Source organism: Athene cunicularia (genome assembly GCF_003259725.1).
Source record: "Athene cunicularia isolate RWA chromosome 4 unlocalized genomic scaffold, athCun1 chr4_part1, whole genome shotgun sequence".
Classification (NCBI taxonomy): Eukaryota; Metazoa; Chordata; class Aves; order Strigiformes; family Strigidae; genus Athene; species Athene cunicularia.
Window position 1 is genome coordinate 7,623,024 of NW_020799098.1, and position 21,167 is coordinate 7,644,190.

Sequence of the window (21,167 nt, forward strand, 5' to 3'; positions counted from 1 at the left end):
CCACATCTCCTTGTATGATACTTCAAAACAAGTCTCCTGTAGTATTAGCTTATAATATTTTGCACAGCAGCAATTTTGTTTAAGTTCAGAGAAAAATGTTTAAGACCACAATATAACTTTCAAAGCATATACATGTGCCAGGATTTGGGGCATGGGGAGGAGGTAGGCTAGGAAGAAATATAAGACTTCTGACAGTGTAATGGGTAAGCAATCTGTCATTCTAAAAAAAACCCAACATTTCTTGAAAACTTAACTCAATTTTTACTTCAAATGATTTCAGTATTTGCCTAGCTTTTAAACAGATGTTTTCATTAAAGTTTAGCATGTTTGAAAACTGATGTATTTCCAAACTATACTTTGTGCCTTTGATTAAATTCGCAGTAGTATCTTTACAGGAAGATTCTACTGAAAGAGCTGGAAAAAGCCATCAGGCCTTGACACTTTAGAATGAACTTTGTTGCATAAACTACTCAGCTTATCGTAAAAACATCATTTCAAAATAGGTCTCACAGGAAGAGAGTTATCAAGACTGGTTGAGTATTAGTTTCATGTACTCTTCAATTCAGCAGCAAACCTCAAGAGCCAAAAAACTTTCTATAGATACGAGCTGTATCAGGTGCTCTCTATACACACTATTATATGGATTATTTAGAAGGTATAACATTTGAGCAACTGAAACCATTCTGCCAATCTGAAATACTGCATGTCACCTCTTGAGCTTGAAGAATGAAAGCAGCAAGTCTAGCCAAGAAAGGAACAGGTTTTTAATTTTACATTCCATTTAAACAAGGAAACCTGCATTAGACCACATGGACAGTTGAAAGGCAAAGCCACTAATATTTCTGGAATAGATTAGCAAACTAATCTCAGCAGCGATTAACACCAAGAAACAGGTAAAATCTGAATAGGTGACTAGTAAACTTGCATCATATCCAAAATTCAGAAGAGTATCTAGTCCTTTCTAGAACAGAACTGGTTACCAACCTTGTCAGTAAGCACACAAATCATGTGGTTTGCCAACCAATTAGCTACCCCACAGCTTCAACAAAAAAAGCTTTTAAAGAAGAAAATCCTTTAAGCTTGAAGTTGTCTCCAAGGTGTAAGAGGACAGATGCCATCATACAGATTTTTAGCTAAGCAAAGTAGACAAACTAGTTAACTTAGTGAATATGCCAGGTAGCAACAGTTCAGTTCCAATAGCTTCCTAGTACTTCTCACACATTTCTATGTAAAGCCTACTAATACCAAGGTACCACAGTCTGGACATTTTAGCCACCATTCTATTCAGCTTTTCTTTTGCACAGTGTATCACATACAGCGACACTGGTGCAGAACTATTTCCTTTTCTTACATTCTTATTGCAACTTCTGCAAACTGCCTCCTCCCCACTACTCTTAAGAGATCTACTCACAGAAACCTCCCAAGTCTGGTATCTACTGAAAGCAGTAGGTTTAAGTTCCCACAAGCATGAAACATTCTCTGATCCTAACATAAGACTCAGTTTTACATCTACAGAAACTAAGCAAGCATCTTCAGTTTTAAACTGTAGCAGTTGCTTCTGTGGACACAAACTTTGAAAAATGAGCTGTGCATTTCTACTACATGCAAAGTGTAGGTATGAACTGAAGTTTACTAGCTTTTAAATCAGCACCTTTATTCTCACATGAGGAAAGCAGCATTCTGAATAACTGAAGTAAAACACCTTCCATTGAGCTGGAACATTTGCACTTGCCATATTAGAACACTATTTCTATTTCTGACTGGTTATTAGCAGTTTCTTTAGTTAAGTCATTTATATAGGGGTTTGCTTACTCTTATTTAAGCTTTATGGAATTACTCAAACTGTAAGGGGAGGCTTAACCAAGCAGATATGCACCAAGATGACTCAGAAATCATTGCATGCTATTCTCTGGGAACACAGTGGCATAAGTTTTCCACTACCCTGTCTACCACCTTGTCCCCATGGCTTCCTTACATTTCAAAAACAAGCCATTTTTCTTAGGCCTCTGCTTCAAGAACCTTTTCATAGCTCTTCGTATGCTGTATCAAGTAGACTGGACTTCAAGAACTGGGTTTTGGGAGCAAAAGGTAAATAAGCTGCTATAGGGTATAGCACTGGCAAGTATAAGCAGGCTGCTATACTGCTGAAGGTGATATATCAGTACAAGAACACAAGCAAATCTAACTACAAATTAGTTCAGTTTATCTAGAAATAGCCTTTCTGCAAGAATTCCCTTCACACACTGAGGAAAGCAAAATCTCACCCGTGTCATTTTAAAAAAGTCTAACGATGGTCTGTTCCATCGTACATCCTCCTCCCGTCTGCGCTTTAGCCGGCTTTTCTTTTCATTCAGAACACAAGGCTGAGAGCGGCATCTCAACAAGCCCTGACGCCGGCTGAGCTCGGGTGTGGAGGTGGGAGTGCTGTTGGCTGAAGGCAAGAGATTTCCCGTCTCTGTGATGTGCTCCTGGGAGAGGGAGAGGCGGCGCCTTGGGTTAAAGTCACAAGGGCCTCCAGAATTCCAGCGGGTACTCGAGCTTGTGCTGCCCTCGCTACTGTCCACAAACCCACTGCTGGCAGAGGAAGGTCTGGGTACTGGTGACGTGTTGAAGCTGGTGATAGTGAAGACGTTATTTAGCGACAGTATGTTTTGTGGCAGACTGATACTTGTGCTTCTCTGTAAGGTTGCACTTCCATGACTGTTGCAGCGTTGCAAAGTAGCACTACCACCACTATTACACCGTCTCTTTGACACGGGAGTCCAAACCTTTGAATTGCCAGGCTTCCACGGTGACCGACAGCGAGCCAGCTCATCTGGCTCAGAGAGGGACCTACAATGGCGTTTTGTTGGTGGTGCCAAGGGTTGACCCGAGTTTTCATTAAGGTTTAATTCACTTATCCATCCTGACACCATAGATGTACTGGAAGATTCCTGCTGCCACTGCAGACTACCATTACTGGCAGTGCCGGTGCTGAATGGGCACACTGGGAAAGGGTAAGCCGAATTCCTTGTTGTGTCAGTTTGGATTGGGCAACCCCCATTTAAAGCTTTCCAAGGACTCTCTTCTGAAAGTAAAAAAAGGATACAGGTGAAAGATGCAAAGGAAAAAGACAATTTGTTTTAAACCTTGTTTAATATGAAATCATGAATCAAGCTTACAAGGATAAGCCACAACTAACTAGCTCTCAAGCAAAGTTCCACACTATAGTTACACATTCTTCTTTTTAAAGGTAGAAAAATCACAAAAACATGAAGACCAAAGTATTTCAGGAGCCAATCCAGGAATTCCAGTACATGTACAGCTTGTTAATGCTTCTTCCTGTATACTGAAAGATTACAGCACTGTGTTTCTTAGCAAGAAACACAGACAGCTTTTTCCTTACCTGCTTCCTAACGCATAGCATATACCACAGTTAAAACCTGTAACAGCAAGCAACCTAACGTACAACCAAAATGGATTAACAAATAATGTGAGAACCCACCGGGGATCTTTTATTAATAAAAGAACAGGATAATCTCTTCATACTGCTGTCCTTCATTTGACTGTTATGCTTTTCTATTAAGAATATCTTACTAAAGAAAAGTTTCAAAGAGATGGGCGTTCACATTCTATAGTGTGAAAAGCTTTAAATTAGAAATAGTATAAAGTTAAATCAGACTGCAGATTGTTTCCTTTTTTTGCTCATGAAGTGTAGGGGGAAAAAAAAAATCCTAATTCAATGCATAAAGTGAGTATCCCTCAAGAACCTCCTGCGAGCTTTACTGTGAATACAGACATAACCCATAGCGCACAACTTCTCATCTGAAGTGGCAGTGCTGGGTTAAAAGCAGTCTGTCAGCGAAGCCTCTCACTCTTTTGTAAAGCGTTTCTTTGAGAACATTCTGCACATTTTACAGCTGTTCCTCCACATTATACAATGAAGTGTAAGAACTACAGCAGACTTTGGATTTGCAAGTTGAAAAGCAGCAAAACTGTTGGCCAGTTAACAGTGCTTCATGCTTGGTTAGAAAATTTGCTAATTTAAACCAATTAGCCAAGTAAGTTTCACTTAGCACAGCTTTAAAGAGAGAGTATTTAAAAAAACAGGTTTTTTTCTCCTACACCTCTTTTAAGAGCCTAGATATAGCCTAAACATCAAATACTCATATATTCTTATAGTTGGCTGTCTAAACTAAGATTTAGAGTAATAATCAGATAAAAGATTTGCTGAGTAGCTTTAAAAGTTGCAAACCCAAATAGTTGTACATGTTCCATGCCCAAAGTATGTCATGGATTATCCTGTTTATTTGGATCTTATTTAAAGAACACCCTATTGTCTCAAAATCATTTAACTGTGCAGACAGCTGGCCTATTCAAACAACATGTTTTATTAGAATTCCTCTGTCCTTCCTCCTCCATTCTTTCAGATGGGTACAACCACATACTGTGCTTTGCCTTAAGCATGTAAGCTCTTCAAGGCAGGGACCATCCATAATTCAATGCAAGTAAAATAGCCAACACAATGGGATCCAGATAATGTTTGAAACTCCTAGCATCTACTGTAGCACAATTTGCTAGCTTAGACTGGCCTAATTTTTAAAAATCCATAGGAAACTTTCTCCCAGGCTGGGAGGCTGGTTCAAAGGTTACTGTAAAAAGAAAAAAGTAAGAGTTTTACATGTATTTTAACTGTTTACATGATAATGGTATTTAAGAAAATACTTAAGATGAAATACCATTTCCTTTGAAACCTCACACAAACCAAGTTTCACATTTTACAGGGAATCCCACTGAGCAAATAAAAATCCTCCATGCTTGAAGACACGACAGAACATGCAAAATTTCAAGTCTGTCCCTTAACAAAGCAATAAAGAGTTTACGTATCAATAAGTGTAATTTTAATTTTTGCTAGATACAACTTTACTCCTCTAATAGAACCAAGGGGGGGAAAGCAAGTATCCCATGTATGGAGGCAATGCATTTCACCTTATGGTTTGCATTATGCTGGATATTCTATGTGGCAAAGCATGTAAGGAGGTGTGTAAAGATGTGACAGCCTTCCGCTAGCTGAGGAACCTGAAGAGATGTTTAGCATGAAAAACAGCACTGCTGCGCTTCTGTACGCCATAGCAGATATTGAACCAAAAAATGTTACAAGGGCTTTTACTATGCAAAGCAGATCACAAGTACAAAACTAACAACCAGCTATTCCCAGTATTGTTCAAAGACCAGCTTAAACCAGCAGGCTCTACAACAGCATGCTCCATCCCCCTCACCTTATTTACAAAAGAAAAGCTGCTTGCTATACCAATTACCTCAGTAAAACACAGCTAAATTTTCTGAAGAACTTACCGTTGATTTCGAAGGGAAACAAGCTGCCACTTTTGTTCAGCTTCTCAGATGAGTACTGAAATTAATCAGAAAAAAAATTTTTTTTAACTGTGTGAAAGAGCATACACCTCAAGGAAACGGCATGCAGTTTTCAGTTTCCCTATATGTCCATTTAACAATGCCTTTAAAAGGACAGGGGTTTGCTGCATATCTTGAGAAAATTCCTGAACAGCTGATCTTTCTAAACAAAACTTCTGTCATTTATTTGTAATGTTCTCTGATATATTGCTAAGTGGGAAACTGTTTCAAGAGTTGCAACATTACCCCATGTGAATAAACTGCAAAATAAAGAGTGATAATTCACCCTTAATGAAAAAGCTTTGATCCAATTCTCATTTCAGTGGAAAGGAAATTAGTCTGACAATTGGGTTTACATTTTCAGTCTTAAGGATAAAAAAGCAAAACAATTCATCTTAAACTAAGAGACAGGAATAGCTTTATTTAAATTAAATATACACACTCTTAAGGGTCCCCAGAATAAGCATTGCTCAAATCAGCCTTTACTAGTATTTTACACTTTCTCAATCAGTGTAGCAAAATGTTTTATTTCTTAAAGTACAAAAGTCATTAAAAAAAATATTTACTAACCAGAAGTCACTTTCTGCAGACTCACAATATTTGAAATCACAGTTTACTGGTGATGGTTCACTACTCCGAAACCGTGTAAAAGCCATGCTTAAAACATTTGCATGTAAAGGGTTTCAGAATTTATGATTAAGCTTTGTCAATGGCATCTGCACAGTAAGACAAGTTTGAATGCAAAATGTCTTCCATTTTCCTAAGTAATTTTACTTAGAAAATATTACTAAAGGCATTCGTAAATAGTCTACATTTTTCAGACAAAAAACAGAGCTTGCTACCCAGCCTCCTAAAGAGGAGTTATAAATAAATGGCTTAAGGCTCCATCAGAGCCCAAGGGCCATTATTTATTCCCTCACCACCACACCTCAGGATGAAGAGGAAGATTGCTTTAAAAAAAGAGCAACACATTTTATGTGAACATTGTGTTTTGTGTATAGCCAAAGAAGATAGCATTGTACATATACTTCCTTCCCAGATACAAAGTCAATTTTTAAACAAACATCCTTGGGGTACAAAGCTTTTGTTTCTTGCTGTATAGCAACACAGAGTGCTAGTGACAACTTTATACCCTTGAGGTGATGTATAAGATACAAATAGTAAGCTATAGTAATACTCCCTTGGTCTTATTGTTTTAGGGGTAGGAAAGAAAGGATAAGACAGCAATCAGATTTTTAAATAAATAACTGTATATGAGACAAGCCATTTGATTTTTATTTTACATTGCATCCACAGATGCATTTATAACTTCCTTTTAAAGGAGGCTACTTTAAGTAGATAGCAGAACCCCAAATTTGAATCTCCATCCAATTTGCGGTTAATTAGCCCTATTCATCTAAAGTCTGTAACTTGACAGCAGTAGCAGTAGTCACTTTTACTAGTTTGCTTTTCATAACTGCGCTTGCCAGTTATATAGAACAGGCATTAAAAAAAGCTAGTATCAATCATTTAAATAGCTACTAAGGTATCATAGAGAACACAAAAGCACATTAAGGTAACAGTTACATTTCAGCTGCCCCTGAAGGAGAAACAAACAAATTAAACAGACTTAAAGATAAGGTTTTTCAGCAAATTGCTCACTCTCCAGCTTTCCCCAAAATGAAAGGCAATACCAATCTATTCAACTATCAGATAGTAGCTAAGAAAAATATGGTTTTGGAACAGAATCCTATGTCAAAAAATATTAAAGCTAACTATCTTGAACCACATGGAAAAGGGCAGTGAGAATGACTTGAACACCCCTAATTATTATGTTATGATTAAAAGACTATTCACACAGGCTAAAATCCTGGATGCTTAGAAGGACTAGAGCCTCAAGGATAATCCCATGCAGCAATTATTAGATTGATACTTGAGTTTTTACAATTAGTTTTCAGCCAAACGCCTCTTTAACAATGTCCTCTTTCCAAATGTCTCAGTTAATTATCTGAGCTTTAACCACCCTAAAAAGCCTTGTTCAGCGGAGGGACTAAACTACATCTTTGACAGCTGTAAAGCACTGAAAGCATTTTTCGAGGGGGGCAGGAAAAAGTGAGACCATACACACACCGACTATCTGTACTACAGAGAACAACTGCAATGTTCTCCAACACAGACAGCAATCCCATCCTCAGAGCTATTTCTCATCAGCTTCTAGTGAAGTCAGTGCTCGGTTCTATGACAAAGCAGATATTACAACTACAATTTGTTCTCTCAAGTGATCATTTATACAGAATCCTGTTAAATTACAAAAAAGTGCTAATTCTTTGGAGATTCAGACCAAAAGCCCTCACTAAGAATGTTGCACATGATACCATTTGCAGAAAAGGGACAGTTGCAGTATCTCCAGTAAGAGCTCAAGGCACTGAAATAAGGGGTGACTAAGGGGAGAATAAAGAATCTCCTTCATGACATACCTGGCTTTCTGCAACTGAAACTAAAGATACTGGAGAACACTATCTGGTATTGTATTTTAATAATGTCTGGAAGTCAAAACTTGAGTAGACTATCAGGCCATAAAGCGTTTATAGGAGGGAAGATCTTTTTATCTATACAGCACATGGCAGAAGTCCCACTAGATATTACGGTAACAGGGCACTGAACCAGTTTATCAGCTCTCCTGAGCTGGCTATGCTCTACCCTCTCCCATTCATTCCTTTTGTGCTATGATCTACCTTAAGCTTCCTGAATGAAGAGCTCTTATGATTACACTCAAGAAGATTGCAATTACTAAGATCCTTGACAGGGAAGTCTGCTACCTTCTGAGTGAAGGAAATCTTCCTTAGAATAAGGCCAAATTATTTAACAAGGTCATTTTTATGAAAAGGAAACTCAAGGCGTCACGCATGTCCACCTTCCAACTCCTACTTTTTGAATAGATGTTAAAAAAAAAAAGAAATCAAGATCCGATGCCTCCTCAGAGCATTCTGTGGAAAAAAACACCACCATACTTTAAGATAGACATACACAAAACAATAAAGCTACAAGTTTCAGTTAAAGTTGGGATTGTTTACTTCATGCAAGAAAGTATGGGTTTTTTAAACGCTTGTTCAAAAGTAGAACCTCTTTTGTGCATATGGAGAGACTATGCTCAAAAGGAACAGAATTGCATAGTATGACATTTAGGACAGCACTGAAAGTTTCAACTGGTTTACTGAGTCTTAGCAGCTGTTCTTTCGTTAAAATATTCACTTAGACACCTAGTCTTGAATTGAGTCAATGAAAGAGGCACACAAGCGAGACTGACGATGAATTATAATTTACATCACTAATTTAAAAAGTGTATTTTTCAAGCAAAAACCCAACTGTAAAAAATAATTCTGGCTATTCTACATACACTCTAATCTCCTAAAATAAGAACATAACAGACTGCGCTATCCTCCTCATTCTCGGAATGACTTCTTGATCTTCATAATTTTAAAATTAATTTCTTTAATTTCAAGGCATTTTCTCCAGTTTTCAAGTACACAGGAGTTCCTCCAATTTATCAGCATTCTTCCCAAATCACAGGAAAACCAGAATTTATTATTCAAGAACTAATTTAACACCACCATACCAGTGTGAATTCCACTGTTTGAGGAGGCCACGCCAGACCTCCACCTCTTCCAAATATGACTCTAATAGGAAGTAGAGTGAGGAGAAGCAGTTGACCTTTTCTCAGAATATTAAAAAGTGATTAAGTCACATCTTAGACTCAGCCCTCAAGACTTTCCGCTAGTGACTCTCCATTCAAGGAAGTCAGCCCAATTTCAAGTCTTTCAACACAAGTCAGCTTCACAAAAATTAAAAATAATGAAAACCCACATGCACTGAAGGGGATTATAGTAGGGGTTCTTCCTTCCACAAATGCTTGTCTGGAGATGCTCATATTTGCTTCTTAATACCACACCTCGAAGTTTTGCATCTCCCACACTGTTACTTCTCACACCAATACTAGCTACTACATGAATAATCCAGAAAGTACAAGTTTAGCCAAAACATATAGAAAAAACTTCAAGACTCTTAAGATTCAAGAGATCTATGCTCAAGGAAACGGAGATCAAATTCTTGATTTAATAATGCTGTCAACTTATGAAAGCCACAACATGCTCACAGAACATCTCACTATTGTGAGGTAGAGTCATCCAACCAGAGATACTATTCTACCTGAAGAGCCACTTGAGATAAAAGCCTGGGACAACCTTCCTGCTTCTACAGCAGGAAACTCAACTATTTGGGGGTTTTTTTCTGAAGGCAGATGCAGCACAAGACTAAATTATCATGCACTAGCTGAATAAACTACACCAGCTTGGAAAATTAGCATGTTGCTTAACAGAGCAGTAAAAGAAGCTACAGCCAGTATTTTACAACATACTCAAGCAACAGGTAAAGAAGGGTACTTGGTCATCATACAGCTTACACAAATGAAAAAGTATACTATATCCTACACATAGTCTTTACACCCAGCTTGGCTAGCAGGAAAGTAAACAGTTTTGAAAGAGCTATTCTTTCTTTCTTTTATAACCCTCATTTACGAGCTGTATTACAGAATAGCTTTCCCCAGATAATTTATCTACTTGTGCCAAGACGTGCACTTGTGCAGATGCACTGTGAAAAGTTATCATGAAACTGATAAAGGTTAACATTAATCCAGGCAAGAAAGGTTAGTCTTAATCCTCAATCAGCTCAGAAAATGATTCACCACATGGTCCCACAGAACTTTGTGCCAGCACAAGTAATGAAAGGTACAGGCAAAACCATTTCAGAATTGCTCTAAATTGCTGTTGCTGTTAGAAGAAAATACAGCATTAACCTGAACTTCTTGCCAACAAGTCTAAATGTGCTAGAGCTGATTCAAGACCCCCACTAGCAGTCTTCCCTTATTAAAGTTTAGCAGCTGTCTTTACTAGTGGAAAAACTTTTTATTATCTTAGGTTCACGTTTTAATCAAGAAGTCATCATGTGCTCCCATAAATCCTTTTTAGTAGGCAGCAACCTAGTTAGTTGTACACTTTTATTCACACTTGCTTTTCCACTTCCACACCTCACTTCACGATTTCCACACTTTTTCAAGCTGCCATTGTGTATAAACAGAACCTGTTCCTGGCCCCAGAACCCTTTTTCTGCAAGAACTACAGTATTTACAAAACCAGTTACTTGACAGATTAAAGGAGGACAGAAGCAGGAGAAGGGTGAGGACAAAACCACCCATGAGACATCATCTGCCATTTTCTACTGCACTCTTTCATGTTTTATTGTAAGTACAGATAAGGACAGGAATAAAGAATAACCAACCTACAATACATCACAGCATGGCAGCACACTCCTGTATAGATTCCACACAGTATAAAAGCAGTAATACATCCTCCTGATTTTACAAGGCTAGTCCAAAACCTACAGTGACTATAAGTAAAAGGAGAGCTCAGTTTCCAAATTTATGCAAACTTTAGTGCCTAAAACAAACAGAAATAAAAGATACCATTACAAGTTGGGGCAAGCACCACCACTGGTTACAGACCAGTGGCTCACACCTAGGCCCATAGTTTAGTTACAAGTGATGAGTTTGCCATTTCAATAATACAGCAGATTCTCCTACAAACTGCATAACCCAAGTGCTTCATCAAGCTAGCTGAAATAAATGCAAGCTGAGTAAGCACTTATTTTCTAAGACAGTTAACATCATACCAAGACTGCATATCTGCTTTTCAAGATTAGAACATGTTTTTACTATCTTCACCTTAAATAAGTTATTAGAAGAACTCTAAATGGACCTGTTACAGTTTTCAAATTAAAACCATTTGATTAATGTCTACTATTAGACATCCTTACTGGACAAAGGGTCAAGTATTTCGCATATGAGAACTGCAGGTGCTTGTGCACAAACTCCACCACATTCAGGATATGTTTCACCTGGTGTGGGCTTGTGCAGTGAATAACCAAGCAGTTCAGCTACTTAAGTTACAATAGAGGCAGCAACTTACTGCTAAAGTAACTGAACATGCTTCATGTTCAATGCTTGCATCATTTACTATTTAAAAAAAAATACAGAACTAGTGTTGAACATTTAGTTCATTTTGACATTCAAATTAATTTTTTTTGGTGTTCCACAAGGCTAGCGCATTACATTACCCAGGGTTCTCAGATGGGCATGCAAAATTGACAGAAGACTATTTTTGCATTACTCTAGAGTAGATAATAGGTCTTTCCACAAGTGAGATGTGGAAAGAATCGATTCCTTAATGTCCAAACAGCATGCTTGAACCACAACAATGGACCCACATATTAAACCAGCAGAAAATAACCCAGTAAATATTACTATTTTTTTCAGAGCACTAGGCATCTGACACACTGAAAAAGCAAGGATCTACAAGCATCAATAACAGTCTGGTAGTTAGTAACCTGACTTTCCTTTCAATTGTATTTACCTGATGACCTGTTCTTATGCTCTGTGCTGATAGTTACATACATGGTGGTCACTGCTTTTTCTAAGTAAATACTGTTGTCAGATATAAAGCACTTGGATATATGAAGCGAGGAAAGCTTCACTACACAGCAGTAGTTGTGCTTTTTGTTATGGAAAAAGGAATCCTGGGATGTTTTGATAATTCTTTTCAGTCATTAGAACACTTTGTGAAGAGAACAGGCTTTTTGCTTGTTATTTAACATGAAGCTGTAAGGTTAGAAAGATCACTGAAATAAAGCATCCCTTCAAGAAAGGCCATACACTGAAGTTTCACTTTTTCCCCTTACAACTCATTCACCTTGCAAACTAGTCCTAACTTAAATGGCTTAATTCTGGCTGATCTACATTCTTGAATCTTTTATGTAGTTTTAAATTACTTTAAATCTACTTCACATTTTCACATTTACATGTTATTTTAGTAGATCCTTACCAGATTAATATTGTATGTTTTACACCTCAGATCATCCAAGCTCTGGTTCTGCAGCTTTTCTGTTATTAGTGTTACCATGGTAGTTGTTCCTTTTCCACTGCTCACACAGAAGTGTTGGAGGCTCTTCGGTCTCTTGTTTCAATACTCATGAGCCATTTCTGTTTTGGTTTAAAGTCTTGATATTTACGCTTCCATCTTATTGCCAAAGTTTATTTCCAAATGCTGTCAGTGTATCATGTCTGGTTTTCTGTAAAATTGGGGCAGAAAAAAATAAGTCAGAAAAATTCTTGTGTACATCGTAATTAGCATTGTAATAACAGGACTTGTTTGGACCATTCATTCGTGCCAAGTATACCACTCTGACCAACGCTACCCCCTGGCATTTCTGATAACATGTCTATTCATGGAAGAATACTCCACTTGAGGTTTCATTGATTACAACTTCAGAAGGGAAATAAGACTCATACATAGCAGAGATCAGGATACTATTTGGCCACTTCTTACCGCTAAACCAATTCTACCTAAGATTTTTATCCAAGGCAGAAGGAAAGACTTAAGCTTTCCCTCATTTGAGCTACTACTGAAGTCTCAACCAGGCATACTAGAACAGCATCTGAAACATACAGAACAGTGTGGTGGGTATCTGCATGTTTTAACACTATTTACCATTTTAAGACATTCTACCATATTGTTTCATCTCCAAACCCTTCTTAAAAGAAGAGTGGAACAGAGGGTAGCTCAAATGTTCTATACACTTTCCAAAACCTCAGCTACTCTTAAATCCTGTTTTTTTTCTGGTTTAAAGGTTATGTAATTTCTACCTGTCAGCAAACACCAGATCTTAAACTTGTAAGCAGGACAGATTACCATACACGTAAAAGCATTAATGACAAAAGCTTACTTATCTTTGTTCTGTGAGCAGTCATCTAAACCAAAAGCTGCCTCTTTCCATCCTAAACATCCCCTACATAATTTCTTCCCTTCTCTCTCTTCCCTCAGCATCACTAAGCCTTAATTGCTGCAATATATCATTCTTCACTGTCTTTCAAGTCTTTATTGGTTGGTTATTTTTACCACAGCAAATGGACCTTTCTACTTTCCTTAACTCCACATCATTCTTCCAGTTCTCAAGAAGAACTAGAACAAAACCACAGGACTTCAGCTTCTTCATTTTCCTTCTTCTATCAAGTCTTTCAGGCTCACCAGTTCTGAAATTCACTTCCAGTTTCCAAAACCAAGTCTACATTAATATTAATTACAATTTCTTCACACTACCTTCATTGACCTTTTCTTCCCATCACTTTGCCTTACTGTAACAAAAACATCTTTTCTCAACTCATGCTGATGATCCATTAGTGTTATGCATTAGTCATTCTTGTTTATAATTTAAGTTGGTCAACCATCTTCAGTGACTGCTTATGGAATGAAAAAAGGGAAGAGATCCACACACAGGCATTTTGAAATTTAAGCAAAGCAACATGAGCCTTGGGCAAGGAGCACAGTGGCTGCTAGAACCAGAAGTTTACTTTCATTTGCTAGGCTTTAAAGTCTACGGTAAAAAGAATAGCAGAAAATAATAATTTTAAATTAATGTTTCCATAAAATATTGCCTCTTTTCCACACTGCTGTTTATCAGCCATTTAAGTAACTGGTAGTAGGAAGAAAAAAAAGCCACAAATATCTGTGACCCAAGTTAAACCCAACTGAAATTAAGATATTAATAGTATTAACAGTAATGTTAGATTATCTTTTAAACCTGTTGCCTTTGAGTACATCCTCAGATATGCTTTTCATATGTTAACCATACACTATTTCACCTTCACAGAAGTCTGCTATGTAACAGCTTCCCTTAGCCTTAGAGCTGTCCCATAATCATAATTTGTGCCCATCTTTAGGCCTCTTCCTCACATCTACTTTTATTTGCTATACAATATGATGCTTACAAGTGCTCTTTAACCATAAATCATACTACCCAGGTATCTGTAAATTCCAGTGATCTATTTTTACCGAACGTGTCCTGTCATTCAGGAAAGCACCCAACAACTTGGAAGTATTTACTTCATCTTGATCTGAAATTACACCAAGTCAAATACCAACCTCACTCAAATTCATACACTCACTGGTAAAAGTTGCACATACCCTTTTCAATATAGGCATCTGTCAAAGCAAAGCATGGTTCAGTAAATGCTACACAAGTTTAAGGGCAAGCGTGTGAACAGAAGAGTATTTAGAGTAGCATGATCAAACATTGTTATGTCCCTTTTAAAACTGATTAAGTTAAACTAGGCCTTCAGACTGTGCTGGTCCAAAGCAAGGCATCAGGCTAAGTATATGCTGTGGATGTCACTACTGTTTTACACTAAGTCTGTTCCTACTGGGCTGTCCTTCTTGCTAACGATGACATAATGAGTGTAAGTGGAAAAAAATGTTACTGTCATCATGCTCCTATCAATGATAGCCATTCAGGTTGGGGTTTGATGTACCTCTACTGCCATCACAACCGCCAACACATTTTCTTCTTGGCTATGTTGCCCACACCAGTATGCCAGTGCAAGTGGTTTTGCTACTACACAGAGAACTAGATCAAGGAATTTTTATAGTTGGATAAAAACAAAACACTTCCTTTTGTTTCTGGGAAAGGTTACCCAGTCTGGTTTGCCATGAACTAAACACAAATGCTTGTGTGAGCACACTGTGGGATGCTGACACTGCTTATTGAGGCACCTGTCCAACTACAGCATCAGAAAAAAAAAAGAAAAAAGCCACAGAAGGAAGCCAGTTGACATTAGCATTTCCTACAGAGCCAGGCAGATTCTCCCGTTATTAGGAATTGCGTGTCCCCTTCCAAAGCAAGGTTTGAACATGTTCTGCTCATAATTTTTCTTTTCCAATTCATACTCCTTTGACTAGTTAAACTTACCAGCTCAGAGCAATCTGAAATCACCCCTGCAGCCTCAGCACCTCAACTCAAAGTGACCAAAGCTCTGGTTCACTCTAGTTGATCTATTTATACTCTACCAGGAATTGCTTCCCTCATCTTTTCTAATTAATATTGGATGTTAGGAGACAAGATATTCTTAAGAGTTACTCTAAGCTTCACTATGTTGCTGTATTTTAAAAATTAATCAATATATATTTTCAACCTTACAAGACTTTGGCCCTCAGTACCTCCTATAAGGAATTTCCTTTCACCACAGAAAACTACTCACAGTATTTTGACTTTTTGGGTCCTTTCTGTTTGTTTCAAAATCCTCTGCTGTGGTATGCATGTAATGTACCCACAGAGATAGTAAGCTGTTTATTTTATGTACTTTTTCCACCACACTCTCTTTCCAGAGCTGGTTAAAGGCAGCTAAGTTCCTTATCATGCCCTTCACACTTATCAGGCTGAATCCCTCTCAAACTGCTCAGCACTTCAAACTAATTGGATTTTCAGTAATAGGAACCATTTGACCATCCTTGTTATAGCAACATGGATCCTGCTGAATTTGCATTTCTTCAGCTGCCTCACAGCATAGCACAATCAAGTCCTGCCTACCATTGCAAGTATATGCCCTGCTTTCTATACAACCTGTAAGCATATCCCGAAGATACACACCTCTGCTGTCACCAAGTCTCTACATGTAGCAGCTGAGCCAGGCATCTAAGTTCAAACACCAAGATCCTCCAAGCCTTGAGGTAATAACAGCCCTTAGAGCTCCAAACTGGATGAAGTCCTACCAGATTATGGCCATCGTTCCTTTAGAACACCATCCTTTATGGAGCCTGATTAGGTAGAAGAGCAAGAAAGCTGAGCCATCCAAGATAAACACATGTAACAGAAGATGTTCAACTCTGTCCTGGGAGAGACTTAATTTTACTAGGATCTCCTTAAACTGGGAGGTAAAGGTGAGAGGTAGGGAGAAGAAAAGCTATTTTTATTGCTGAAAGGTAGACTAATAAAAAGGAAAAAAAAAGGAACATAAAAATCAAACTCCAAATGCAAGCCAAAGCTAACATTCCTCACAGCTGGAGAATGAGCTGTGATGGAATCAGTATCACCATTATCTCTGATTTAAAGTTCTGTTCTATGACACATTCTGAAGTCTGAGAAAAGTAAAGATTTATTATTCTATCTCTATAGTACTACTAAAGAGGAGAGGTTTTATTTCTTTAAAAGTTTAGCCACAAGTAGTAATGACTTGTAAAATCTCTGCCAAAATTAAGGATGGAGATAGAAGAAAAGAAGTGCTCGTGTCACGAATTCTGTATCTTCTCAGTGACGTCACTAGAGTCTTTTTTGGGAAGACTACTAAAAATATGGATTACCCAACCCCTCAGCCAATTAAAGGATGTCAGAGGCTCATCCAATTTGACAACCTACTTTCAAAGAGATGAAGAGTCCTGATGAAGAATATAAAGCCAATTCAAAAATCTCATCTTGGCTCTAAGAAAGTAAGGCAGCCAGACTCATTTCCAACCCACTCCTCCTCCTCTGCATCCTGCAGGACAAAATGTTCCAGCAACAGCTCATCTCGCTGGGAAAATTTACATTTGTTTGAAACACTTCTAACAATTTCTCTTCTGTCTCTGGAAGTTCCATCTTGGATGGAGAAGAAAAGATCCAAGATTTTAGATGACTTCCCCATAACAAAAATGTAGGTGTTTCTTGATGATCACAATTCTACTTTTTTCTACCTATGGGATAAAGTTACCCAGTGACACAAAAGGTCATTCCATCTTTTCTGTTCCTTCACGTTATTTCGCATTCTCCACTCAGAGTTATATGGAACCCTTATTACCAACAATCCCATAAAGATGTACTTAGCCAGCTCCCAGCAGAAGAAAAGGATTAGCTGGAGTCAAAATTCCAATTCAGATAAGTAGGTCCTTTAAAATATTATCTCTGCTTCAGCGAGCCAAAGCAGCTAATCACCCCAGCAGTACGAACTCCAGATCTAGATGATTTTACTACTAGACTGTAGGTGAAAGAGACAATTTTTTGCCTCCTGGCACTTTAGGCAGTGTCCAAGAAGCATCACACAAAACTGATCAAGTTTTAACAGTGCATTGTCTGTCCCACCCTAGTTATGCTTGAAGTAAGTCTAAATTGGAAGACAAGCTTTTTAGAAACTGCTAAACTAACGCTTTATGCCAACTGAAAAAAGCTACATAACGTCTAGTTTCTTGCAATGCAAAATTCCAGCTTCCAAATGGAAAGAACATTCTACTCCCAAAACTACACATTATTTACCGCAGCGCTAAGAAGTTCACAGGGAGGCTAAGCATTCCTTGTAACATAAGTCTATTAATAATAACTTTTAGCCCAGAAAGGTTCTCGATAGCAGGCATTTAAAGAGAATTATTTGCACTCTATCCTTTTGAGCACTAATCTGCAGAGTAGTTATTCTGCAACCTTACAAAGTTCTACATCAAGTCTTAAAAAAAAAAAATCCATTTTAAATAAAGTTTCCTGCAGCTATAGAATTATCCATCAGTGTTTCAGGGGATAGGCACTGGAGGAGGACACCTCAGTTTGCAGCATATTATGCTTTAGGGATTGCCTCAATGCACAATTAAGTAGCACCCCTTTATTTTTTGAGGTTCTCTATAAAAAGTTTAAAACCAGGGTATTAGAACAACCGTTTCTGACCAATAGGGACAAAGAAAGAGTAGAGTTTATAACCCTAGTTTGTATTCTGCAGAAGTTGTTTCAACAACCATCTAGCAAGTCCTGTTTAAATAGTAGTTCCTCTCCCTGAAGAGTTCTGATGTGACAAAATCGGGTAAGGCTCAACTCCCCGCAGGCTAGAACTCAAAACGATGCCAAAGAAGTTAGTTCCAACATTTGCAATTCTGAGTTTCTTTTAAAGACTAAATAGATATTTCTTGAGCTACAGAATTTCTTTGCTTTCTCCATGAAGCGCTTTCATAAGCCAGTTTTTATTAGAAGGAAGCCTCAATATTATGAGGTGTTCAAGCCTGGATTAAGGTTGCCACAACTCTAGCACAAAACTGCAAGAAGAGACAAGAAATATATGCTAGAAGGCATCCTTTCTATTAACTTATGGCCACTGGTGTCAAGTTTCTCAGATATGCCACAGGGTCCGGAAGCAGAAGCAATATCAAGAGCTCAAAACTGTCTGCTGAAGAACATACCTCACTTAATGTGCAAGAGAGAGCTCTATTACACTATTATAAGGTTGAAAAACTAGGATTTGAGTTGTTATTGCCTCCAGAGATAGACAAGAATAAATATTAGGTCCACTTGCCTCAAATGCAGAAAATAACTACAGAACCCGAAATTTTACCATTTTGACCCTAAAGCCTCATCATTCTAACACCAACTAGTCACTGAGACAGGTGTAACAAAATACAAACTGTTAGTAAAATAACGCTGCATCCTACACATTCATTTCTAGTCCATCTCCCACACTTCAGATGTGAGGGCTCCTATGAGAAGGAAGCAAAGCCTCAACCATCACATACAGCTTTTGGACTCCGTTTTACTTAAAATGCAACATTTTGGCAAATCCCTTGAACGCAAAGGGAACAAGTAGTACTTGGAGTTTTTTGATTAAGAAAACAGACCTTAGTCAAAGCCTCCCACCATGTAAGGTGAAAGCAACCTGCAAGCAGGAGCACCAGAAGTAAACTAAAAAGGATATCCTGGTTTAAGATAGTGGTTTGCAGTTTTTTGCAAAACTCGCTGAAAAGAGGTTAAAGGTAATGAAGGTGTACAGATTCCTCGTTCTTCAGATGCAGAATTCATCCAGCTTGGCTGAGAAACATATACAAAATAAACACCGAAAATTATTTAATAAAATTTGAATTAGAAATGGAAGAATCTACTCTTATATGATACACTTTTGTCTGTAATAAATATACTACCATTTATTTCTCAACTACCAGGTGGTTTAGGTTTGTTTTTAAACCAAGAGGAAAGGCTCGTTCAAGAAAGGCAAAGGCAGAGTAGAGATAGATGTTAAGCCTTTGTCACAGTTTATAAAATATATTTCTCAAAGCAACAGAACTGATGGAGAAAAGCCCAATTAAAGCAGTGAATGTACCAACACAGCAAACTAGGACTAAGAACTCAACCCAGACAGAGGTTAAAGCATTTATTATTGCCAACTCATATCAGTAAGAAGTCTGTCTCACAGGTTTAAGCCTGTCTTTCAGATTTGAGGAAGACCTAACATTCATATCACAGACAAGTCATCTTGTATCTTTTAAAATATCTTTGTCAGACAGGACAATCAATGAGCTGTGCCTTGTCTGAATCCTGTACAAAAATGCTTTTCCAAGATGCCTTTGTTACTTACATCTTCCTTCCTAAAATAATCTACCACTATTTAAGTGACAAGCAAGGATTTGATTAATTTTGCTGAAGGATATTTACATTTACTGTTTGGAGTTCATTTGAATTAGCCATCAGCATTGTCCCATGACCTGTCATCTCCTTGCAATGTGCAATTTGGGCTCTTTTGCCTCCTTCCCAGAATTACTGCAGAAAGCAAAAGACTATGATGTACAACATTGAGGAACAGAAAGTCTGGTCTACTGAGGCTTTTACACATGAACGCCAAGCCCTTTGCTTTGCCATAATTATGAACTAAATGTGTAACAGTCATTATTTCAAGAATACGCTAGCTCAAACTAAGAATTATTGCCTAGAACAAAACCTAGTGGGCAATCACCATTTAAAGATTATGACTGTAACTTTCAGTCTATCATATTACTGGAAGTTTGAAGCTAAGGTCCTATACAAATTATTTCCACTTCCACACACTGTTTATAAATATTCTATTTTAAACCAATGGAAGTATTTATTTAGCATACAAAGCATCCAGTGAGATACAAAATTCAGACTCTCATAATAATTTATACAGAAAATATTATTCTTTGAAGAAATAGACATACTACCAGCCTAAGTCTACCATACTCCCAACTAAAGCAAGTGATCCAGATTATACAAGGCTCAAGACTTATTTTACTCAGAGGCTTGTGGAAAAAACCAAAACAAACACACAGATGAAGACCAACTGGCCCTACTACTGAGATATTTGCTTCACTCCATCAGCTAGAGAAGAAAATCCAAGGGATAAAAATAAAAGATAAGCAGTAGTATCGCCTACTTTCTCATAGTGTTTGCCTTTAAAAATGAGAAGAGACACAAGCAGGCACATATACATGCTTAAAAAAAAATACTCGGGCCTAAAAAACATGTAGCATTGACCCTTAACTTGTATGGCAGTGATAATGACAACTACTCCATGCACATCCTGTTCCCCCACAACAGACTGAAATATCATCAGTACTGAAGTACTGTTCTGTTACCAAACCCTATGGGCTTGGAGCTGAGGGATTATATAAATCTCTTCCATACATCCTGCTCCCAAAACACACAGATAATAAACCTCCTCCTATTTGCCTTCAGGTTCATACTGAAGAGTTTCAGACATCTGGTTGGCTTGTTTAAAATAAAAAGCCCAACTAGTAGGTTTGTTTTTATGATCCCAAATGTGAAATGTTCTTGTTGGAGGCCTCAGGCCAGGTGGAAAACACTTGTGTTAAGATGCTACTTCATGGCATTTCAGGGATCTAATGAGCTATATAATCTGCACACAGGGAAGTCTCCCTAACATTAGCTTGTGTACAACTATGGAAATTAAAAACAAGGAACCTATGGTAGTCCAAGTATTTTTCAGTAATTAGTACAGCTGGTGAACTGCAGATACTGCTAAATTTAGAATTCAAGTGCTTATCAGTATTCTGTAATGATCCATACATCTCAGTGCTTACAGTAACATGAAATACACTTCTCCAAGCCTTACTGTCCTAATTCTTCATGCTACAACTAGTATTTTCCTCTCATGACAAAAT

At 37.8% G+C, this 21,167-nt stretch overlaps 1 protein-coding gene across 2 annotated transcripts in view; it reads right to left on the reverse strand.

Moving 5' to 3' along the window:
- Positions 1 to 12,995, reverse strand: part of FAM53A (family with sequence similarity 53 member A) — a 50,900-nt gene extending 37,905 nt beyond the window's left edge. The window contains exons 1-3 of one of the 2 annotated variants that reach the window (XM_026846672.1): positions 12,303 to 12,995; positions 5,335 to 5,389; positions 2,265 to 3,064 (exon numbers count right to left, since the gene is read on the reverse strand). In XM_026846672.1, the coding sequence (XP_026702473.1) occupies positions 2,265 to 3,064; positions 5,335 to 5,389; positions 12,303 to 12,380 (933 nt within the window). In that variant the 5' untranslated portion in view covers positions 12,381 to 12,995. Of the gene's footprint in view, positions 1 to 2,264; positions 3,068 to 5,334; positions 5,390 to 12,302 lie in introns of both variants that reach the window. The other variant, XM_026846671.1, reaches the window with a different exon arrangement.
- Positions 12,996 to 21,167: the final 8,172 nt, after the last annotated feature.